Source organism: Pituophis catenifer, unplaced genomic scaffold, assembly GCF_029215685.1.
Source record: "Pituophis catenifer annectens isolate HBS135680 unplaced genomic scaffold, rPitCat1.0.hap2 SCAF_15, whole genome shotgun sequence".
NCBI lineage: Eukaryota > Metazoa > Chordata > Lepidosauria > Squamata > Colubridae > Pituophis > Pituophis catenifer.
Genome location: NW_027256895.1, coordinates 11827118 through 11837220, shown reverse-complemented (window position 1 = coordinate 11837220; position 10103 = coordinate 11827118). Strand labels below are relative to the sequence as shown.

Here is a 10103-nt window from a genome sequence, read left to right as displayed (position 1 = left end):
TCACAAAATACGTTTGTGCCTCTGCAAACAGTCTCGGAAAGCATCCTTGACTTTCTCATTCCTCAAAGTGTAAATAAAAGGGTTCAGTAATGGGGTAACCACAGCAGTAAGAACTGCCACAGCTTTCTGAGCATCCCGAGATCGACCCTTGCTGGGCAAAGAGTACATGAAGATGGCACTGCCGTAGAAGATGGAAGCGACCGTGAGGTGAGAGGCACAGGTTGAAAAAGTCTTCCTACGACTGCCACTGGTCTGCATCCTCAAGATAGTCACAATTATGTAGAGGTAAGAGACAACAGTTACACACAAAGAGCTGAGTAACATCAGAGCAGAGAGGCTAGATTCCAGCCTCAGGAGAGTATCTACATCATTGCAAGAAAGCTGGATCAGTGGAGCATAGTCGCAGAAGAAATGATCGATCACATTAGAGCTGCAGAAGGACAGTTGGCCCAGGAGAAAAATTGGCAAAAAACTACTCATAAAAGAACCAATCCAGTAGCCCAACACGAGACTCACACAGATCCGCCCATTCATGATGATGGTGTAGCGCAATGGATGGCAGATAGCAATGTAGCGGTCAAAGGCCATCACGGCAATGATGATGATCTCACAGGTACCAAAGAAGAAATAAGAGTAGCACTGAATGACGCAGCCCAAGAAAGAGATTGATTTGTTCAGAGAAACTAGATTGGTCAACATCTTCGGTGTGATTGTCAGAACGAAAAGTACCTCCAGAAAGGAGAGGTTGCAGAGGAAGAAATACATGGGGGTTTGCAAACGTTGGTCCACGCATACCAGAGTGATAATCATGAGGTTCCCAGCCAAAGTGAAAAACAACACAACCAGGAGCAATGAAAAAAGGAAGAGTTCCATGGCCCTAGGTAGTTGGAAGCCAATTAGGATGAACTCGGTCACTTGTGTTGTGCTATTCTGAATCCTAGTTCCCATCATGAATTTGCTAGTGGAGAAAAATCAAGCCAAGAAAAAAACTCACTGCAGATTGGTGCCCTTAAATATATATATTTTACCTTCTTCTCTTGAGTCCCAAGTTCAAACCTGGAGACCTCTCACCAAAGAGTGCCAGAAACAGCCTCCTGAAGCCAAGTGACTGGGGTCTACTCCATCAGGCTTCTTCTCATAGAAATGCACCAACTGGGAGAAAATATGTTGAAGTTATACAATGAAGCCATGGAGAAAGCTAAAATTCCAAAGACATGGACAGAAGCAATAATCGCAATCATACCAAAAGAAGATACAGATCTCCAGCAAATTCAAAACTATAGACCTATCTCATTACTGAACACTGATTACAAAATATTTGCAGCAATTCTGGCAGAGCGAATTAAATTAGTACTAAATACATACATACATGCAGACCAAAATGGATTTTTGCCGGGACGCCAAATAAAAAACAACATGAGAATAATACTTAACATTCTAGAATACTATGAAGCACATCCGGAAAAACAGGCTTTGTTGGTTTTCCTTGACGCCCAAAAAGCTTTCGATAACCAAAACTGGAAATTAATGATTAGACAACTACAAAATATGCAAATTCGGGAAAAATTTGGAAAAATTATAGAAGAAATTTATACTAAGCAAACAGCAAGGATAATTATGAATGACGACATAACAGATAAATTTAATATAACAAAAGGAGTCAGACAAGGCTGCCCACTCTCACCTTTATTTTACATACTATCTTTGGAAATACTTCTGAAAAAAATTAGAGAAGATCAAGGAATTGAAGGTTTAAAAATTAATAAAGAAGAATACAAAGTCCAGACCTGTGCTGATGACCTAGTGTTTATAACAGAAAACCCCATGGAATCTATACCAAATCTGTTTCAAAAAATAGAAGAGTTTGGAGAAGTGGCTGGACTGAAAATGAATAAAAGCAAATCGAAATTAATTGCAAAAAACCTTACGAAAAATCAAGAAAAAGAATTAACAGATAGTATACAAATCCAAACAATGAAAAAAATAAAATACTTAGGAATCTGGCTATCCACAAGAACTTCAGCAATAAAAGAAAATCATTATGACAAGCTAATAGAACAAACAAAGAAGGATTTAGAAAAATGGAAAAACTTACATATCTCATTTTTAGGAAGAATTTCGGCCATTAAATTGACTATACTGCCTAAATTTCTACATCTGTTTCAGGTTACCCCAATAAAAATAGATAAATCATTCTTTGAAAATTTGAATAAAATGAGATCTAAATTTATATGGTGAGGGAAAAAGCCACAAATAAAATTTAAGCTGCTTCAGGATACAACAGATAGAGGAGGAGCTGCACTCCCAGATTGGGAGACATATTATCAAGCAGCAGTACTGTCCTGGGTCAAAGACTGCATAGAATTAAAAAATCTTAGAACCTTAACAATTGAGGGACACAAACTTCAAATTGGCTGGCACTCCTTTATGTGGGACGAAAGATACAAAACACATTCATACTTTAAAAGACACACAATAAGAAACTCATTATTACAAATTTGGCTCAAAATCAAAAAACAACACTATATGAAAATACCAAATTGGCTATCATCAGTAGAATCAATTAGACACCCAAATTTAACAGATAAGACAAAAATAATTAGATATAAAGATTTAATTGACTATCAAGGTAAACTGAAGACAAAACAACAAGTATGTGGAATGTGGAAATTTTAAATGTGGAAATTTTAAATTTTAAATTTGTCTTATTTATAGGGTCATGGGTAAGGCATTTTAAATTGGGGAGCCATTTTGGATTTAATTCTGTTTTAAACGTATTTTAATGTTTATATTGTATGTTTTTAATTTTGGCTGTTCACCGCCCCGAGTCCTTCGGGAGAGGGGGCGGTATAAAAATCTAATAAATAAATAAATAAATAAATAAATAAATAAATAAATAAATAAATAAAGTGGAGACAGACATAGAAAGGGAAATAGATTGGTGGACGTACACCCAAATACAGTCTAAATATAGAGAACATATAAAAATATATGAAATTCATAAACCAAAACAAGAAATAGATAAAATTATACTAGATTCAGAAAATAAACTAAGTAGTAGAATTTACAAATTTCTTTTACAGTACAAAATGGAAGAAGAGACAGTCAAGGAAATGATGATTAAATGGGCTCAAAACATCAAACATACAATCAACTTGGATAAATGGGGAAAGTTTTGGCAAGTTAACATAAAATTAACAAGAGCAGTGGCGTACAAGGAAAACCAACTGAAAATGTTTTATAGGTGGCACATGTCTCCAACTAGACTGGCAAAAATACAACCTAAAAATAGTCTGAGCTGCTGGAAGTGTAAGAAGACACACGGAACCTTCTATCATCTATGGTGGACATGCCCGGCAGCAAAGAAATTTTGGTCTAATATTAAAAAATGGTTGGAACAAATAACAGAAACACAGATAGACAAAGAACCAGAAACGTTTTTATTCGGAATTTTTAATAAATCATACCCTAAAGATATTAAATATCTCACAATTCACATACTAACAGCTGCAAGAATAATATACGCAAAAAATTGGAAACAAGAAAAAATGCCAAACGAAACAGAATTAAGAGAAAATTTTTTAGAATGCGCTGAAATGGATAGGTTAACCAAAGAAATACAAGAAAGAGAAGAATCAGATTACTATAAAATATGGAATAAATGGTATAATTGGTTAAAAACTAGAAATAAACAAAAAACCTAGAGGGGAAATATTACCGATATAGAAAATGTTATTATATTAACGAGAGGTGAAGAAATATATAACAAGCAGAATGTCACTTTGAAACAATGCTTAAGAAGGAAACAAAATTTCTTTTGTTTATATGTTGTATAAATGTTTGTTGTGTGTATGTAATGTTATGTTTTTTTAATATTTATACTCTAATAAAAATTATTTTAAAAAGAAAAAAAAAAGAAAGAAAGAAATGCACCAACATTGAAATGCCTTCTCCCCAGGAGCACAACCTGGGTAATGATAGTCACCTGTCCTTCAGAATGTGACTCTGTAAAAAAAAAGATATTTTGCTTGAATCATTGCTTTTCAGTGCCCTGGATGCATGTGTGGTTTTTAATAAAACAAGAACTTGCTGGCATTGCTGCTGTTATGTGATATTCACTCAAAGTATTCAGAAAACAGAATAACAGAGTTGGGAGGGACCTTGGAGGTCTTCTAGTCCAACCCCCTTCTTAAAAACTGCCAGTGTTGGAGCATCCACAACTTCTGGAGGCAAGTTGTTCCACTGATTAATTGTTCTAACTGTCAGGAAATTTCTCCTTAGTTCTAGGTTGCTTCTCTCCTTGATTAGTTTCCACCCATTGCTTCTATTGCACCTACCCTTAGGTGCTTTGGCTCCCTCTTCTTTGTGGCAGCCCCTGAGATATTGGGAGACTGCTATCATGTCACCCCTAGTACTACTTTTCAATAGACTAGACATATCCAGTTTGTGGGGGCAATAAGCTGACTTTGTATAAAATATACAAAAGTATGAAGGCTATTGCTTAATGCCTTGTAAGCCACCCTGAGTCTCTGGAGAAGGGCGACATATAAATAAATAAATAAAAAATCATCTTTGTTGCTCTTCTCTGCACTCTTTCTAGAGCCTCAACATTTTTTTTTACATTGTTGTGACCAAAACTGAATGCAGTATTCCAAGTGTGGCCTTAGTAAGGCACTATAAAGTGGTACTAACACTTCATGTGATCTTGATTCTATCCTTCTGTTGATGTGTAGACTTTTTTGGCAGCCGCTGCACATGGCTGCCTCATATTCCTTTCCATATTTCATGCTCAAAGACTGTCTATAATATTAAAACTCTAGCACGAATGCCTTTATATAAAAGTATATGGAGATACTTCTGTTTATATAAAGGATAGAAAGACACAGTATATCAACACACTGAGAGCAATAGCAATAGCACTTACTTATATACTGCTTCACAGTGCTTTTACAGCCCTCTCTAAGCAGTTTACAGAGTCAGCCTATTGCCCCCAACAGTCTGGGTCCTCATTGTACCCACCTCGGAAGGATGGGTAGGCTGAGTCAACCTTGAGCCTGGTGAGATTTGAACTGCCAAATTGCAGGCAGCCGGCAGTCAGCGGAAGTAGCCTGCAGTACTGCACTCTAAGCACCGTGCCACCGTGGCTCAGATAAATTCCTTGTGTCTAATCACACTTGGCCAAACAAAGTATTCTCTAAGTAATGTACATTCAACAAAATATGGAGAGCTCAAAAAACGTACTAGGGGAAAATTGAGAGATCCATGCAGGAACTCTTTTAACTTACCACAAGTGGTTTTCAGTTCTTCTATTGGTAGAAGTGCCTGGCTCGGTGGCTCGGTGGCTAAGACGCTGAGTTTGTCAATCAGAAAGGTCAGCAGTTCTGCGGTTCGAATCCCTAGTACAGGTCTCCTGCATGAGCAGGGGGTTGGACTAGATGACCTTCAAGATCCCTTCCAACTCTGTTAGTTACACATTGGCCATAAGAGACATTTCTTTTTAGTCAAGTAGAGCTTGCAATAATAAGATGAAATCTCTCAGGTGACATTAATGTGAAATATTCTGTACTCTCTTCTATCAATGGAGTTTTGCACCCTTCTCCTCTGAAGCTTCCAATGCTGTTGGTTGTTGTACCTTTTTGATTGACAGGCAGAATGATGCTCTCACCTAAAGCCTTTCTTCAGGAAGCTATTTAGTGGAGTCTATGTCTTCTGGTAGGAAGAACCCAGCTGGTTCTCTGGAACTGAAATTCTATATATAAAGATTGCTCCCAATCCAATCAATTTAATCCTGAAAACACAATTGCTGAGGTTCTATGAATGACCCTCATCTTCTGTGCTACTTCAAATAACATACGGATTTCTGAATTATCACGGATAGTGAAGTTTTGCTTATAATACCCTTGAGCTGTAGGCTTAGAAGCCATTGAGGACAAAGATGAACTAGAACAGTTCCTTTCCCAGTTTAAGGTCCTCAGCTCTTACATCTCTTCCTCTGACTGTGACCACGTGAAGTTTTAATACCACTCTACAATGCCTTGGTAAGACCACACTTGGAATACTGCAACCAGTTTTGGTCACCATGATGTAAAAAGGATGTTGAGGCTCTAAAAAGAGTGCAGAGAAGAGCAATAAAGATTATATATATATATTTTATTTATATGCTTCCCTTCTCCGGAGACTCAGGGCAGCTTACAAGGCATTAAGCAATAGCCTTCATACTTTTGTATATTTTATACAAAGTCAGCTTATTGCCCTCACAAACCGGGTCCTCATTTTACCTACCTTAGAAAGGATGGAAGGCTGAGTCAACCTTGAGCCTGGTGAGAATTGAACTCGCAGTAATTGCAGGCAGCTGGAAGCTAAATACTACCTTTAACAGTAGCATTAGTCTGCTGTGCCACTCAGGCTCTTTTTAGACAACTGGGTTAGATTAGATTAGATTAGATTAGATTAGATTAGATTAGATTAGATTAGATTAGATTAGATTAGATTAGACTAGACTAGACAACTGGAGGCTAAAATACATGAGGAACGGTTGCAGGAATTGGGTATGTCTATTTTGATGAAAAGAAGGACTAGGGGTGATATGATAGCAGTGTTCCAATATCTCACGGGTTGCCACAAAGAAGTCAAGCTATTCTCCAAAGCACCTGAGGGCAGGAGAAGAAGCAATGGACAGAAGCTAATCAAGGAGAGAAACAACCTAGAACTAAGGAGAAATTTCCTGGCAGTTAGAACAATTAATCAATAGAACAACTTGCCTTTAGAAGCTGTGTGTGCTCCATGATTGTCTTTAAAAACTGGAGGTTTTTAAAGAAGAGATTGGAGAGCTCTTTGTCTGAAATGGTACAGGGTTTCCTGCCTGAGCAGGAGGTTGTTGGATTAGAAGACCTCCAATGTCCCTTCCAACCCTGTTATTCTATTAAGAGAATACTTCTAATTGGTCATACCTGATATAAGTGATGTGAGGGGGAAAAAAATCACCAGACTGATGTTAATTCTTGGTGGGTTCCTGTTGCTATCTCTGAATCATGAATAGACAATTGAATGATACAATCTTTATCCAAAAGCCTCACAAGAATCCTTCTCATAAGGTGTACATGAACTGGGAGATACTAGTGGCATGAAGATTGGGGATTCCTCGGCGACAATCATCAGTGAGAGGTATAGTTGCATCTGGATGAAGACTGGAAGTAGTGGATCCTATTTTCATCTCCACATCCCAAACTTTCAGCAGGAAGATCTCACGGGGTCGCTTCCAATCCAGTCTTCTTTTGACTAGCATTCTGATGGCTTTGCCTACACATAGAGTATGCTTGTATTTTCCTCCATCCTGTGACACTTTCTCCCAAAATGAATTTAGCAGATGATTAACTCCTAGCTATGCAGAAATATCTCTCTTGACAATCAGTTAAATAAATTGGCATTTCAAAAATATAAATTGAGTTAGTTCCTTGGAGACATTTGTTAATGGGTTCCCCAGAGAGTAAAGTTTGTAAATATATTGATTCATTCTGGTGGCATCAAAACTTTAATGATATTAGGCCTGATTTTCCTAGCTTGCAGGGCATATTGTAGAAAGTGAGCACCCAGCCCTCTCCTAGAAGAATGAAATATTCTGAGGAATATTAAAAAGGCAAAATATTATATTTCCCTAAAGAAGGAATGGAGAAACATGCTCTTTGAGACAGAAAGCAACCCCAATTTTCCTTAGTAGCCCACAGCAGATGTCAGCACTTAAGAGATAAAGAGATAGCTCTATTCATAGGCAAAGCAAATACTGCAGGCAGAAATCCATTCAAGACAGGATCTTCTTAACAGAAAACGTACTTTAGCCACCACATATAAAGCAAATATATACAAGATGTTCTATAGGTGGGACCTCCCACCCTCAAGATTATCTAAAATGAGCAAAAACTTCTCACCGATGTGTTAGAAATGCAAGACAAAGCTAGGGACTTTTTGTCATATGTGGTGGGAGTGCCCGAAAGCTAGAGATTTTTGGCGCCAGATAAAATGGTGGCTGGAAGAGATGTTAACTCAAAATATAGAGTTAAAACCAGAACTTTTTCTTTTGGGTATTATTTTTATTTTATTTATTTTATTTTATTGAATTTCTATACCGCCCTACTCCCGAAGGACTCAGGGCGGTGAACAGTCATAAAATAAAACACATACATATACAAAATTTAAAATCGAATAAAATGAATTAAATAAATTTGGCTGAATTAATACCCATAATTTAAAATACCCATATTTTAAAATACATTAAAATTTAAAATTTGCACTTAAAAGGGAGAACATTTAGGCGAGGCCAGCTTGATGAAATAAAAGAGTCTTCAGCTCGCGGCGGAAGGTGCGCAGATCCGGAATCCTCCGTATCTCTGGGGGGAGCTCGTTCCAGATCGTTGGTGCCCCCACAGAGAAGGCTCTCCCCCTAGGGGCCGACAGCCGACACTGTTTGGCCGACGGCACCTGGAGGAGCCCCTCTCTGTGGGAGCGTACTGGTCGGTGGGAGGCTATTGATGGTAGTAGGCGGTCCCGTAAGTATTATAAAGGACAAATATAACAAGGGAACAATATATGTAATGTTACATATTTTAACGGCAGCAAGATTGGCCTTCACACCAAACTGGAAAAATAAAGAGACCCCCTCAGAAGGAGAGGTATAAACAAGATACTGACTTGTGCTGAAATGGACAGATTGATTCTAGAACTCAAAGATAAGTGTGATACGGACTATTATGAAATCTGGAATAAACTGTATTATTGGTTGGAGAGGAGGAAGAATGTCAGGACAAAAGATTATTGATAAGTCAAAAGTTTAAAAATTTTCATGTTAGTTTTCTGTGACAAATAGGAATGGTATCGGTATTGTAATTTTCACAGATGAAAGAATCCATAGGTTTGAATTGTGTTAGATTGTATATATTAACATAGTGAAAATGAACTGTATTTGTCGTAAGGTAAAACTTGATGGAAATGTTCAAACCAAAAATGTTGCACCATGTCCAATGTTTTTAATTGTATTATAAATAAAAAACTTTTTAATAAAAAAAAAGACAGGATCTTCTTCTTGTGCAATGTCCATCATTGGATGTTGACACTACCTCATGTCGTCAGATGATTTCACCCAGTGGTTTTCATGTAGATGTTAAGTAGGAGGGGAGAGCGGACTGAGCCCTGAGGCACCCCGCAGACGAGGGGCCTAGGGGACGACCTCTGTCCTCCTACCAGCACTGACTGTGATTGACCAGAGAGATAGGAGGTGAACCACCGTAACACGGTGCCTCCCACTCCCAGCTCTCTTAGTCGCCCCAGAAGGATACCATGGTCGATGGTATCGAAAGCCGCTGAAAGGTCAAGTAGCACCAAGATAGAGGAATGACCCCTGTCTCGGGCTCGCCAGAAATCATCCATCAGCATGACCAAGGCAGTTTCCGTGCTGTAGCCAGGTCTGAAGCTGGACTGAAAAGCGTCCAGATAATCCATTTCATCCAAACTTTCAAGTTCTGGTCACGTTTTGTGATGTTCTGCAATTCTTCCTCAGATATCTGCTCTCTGAATCCACTGGCTAATGGAATTAGAAATGGCCAAGTCCACTTGATTTCCACCATTTTCAATGAATTTTGCAAATGTGTGCTTCTACTTTTCTGCTTGAAATTGATTGAGAGAGAACTGATTGGTATTACAGGTAATCCCTGACTTATGAGCATTTTCTTAGTGAACATTCAAAGTAACTCGATTAGCACCCCCTAGCATATCTGGCCCACAGGCCGCAAGTTTGACAGCCTTGGATTATGTTTTTGATGGACTTCTGGACAAGATCCAGGAGAGAACCCCAAAACATTGGGTGGCCATGTGTGTCCTTAAGAATTCAGTTTAACCTCCCAGTCTAGCACATACTTACTGGCCTTGTATTGATTAGTACTTGAATAAGCTTTTGAACCTGGACAAAACTGAGTAGATGCTGAAACCTCAAAACTGGGATTTAAGAGGACCAATGTTTCATCTTGCCTAAAAGGAGGATAGAATAGAATAGAATAAAGAAAGGGAATAGAATAGAATAGAATAGAATAGAATAGAATAGAATAGAATAGAAT

The 10103-nt window shown here is 38.1% G+C and overlaps 1 protein-coding gene across 1 annotated transcript; it reads right to left on the bottom strand.

Annotated features, from left to right (window-relative positions):
* LOC139324704 (olfactory receptor 6M1-like) lies at positions 1-951 on the bottom strand. The gene has a single exon (XM_070954441.1). It carries the CDS (start codon positions 949-951, stop codon positions 1-3), a length of 951 nt encoding a protein of 316 aa, XP_070810542.1.
* Positions 952-10103: the final 9152 nt, after the last annotated feature.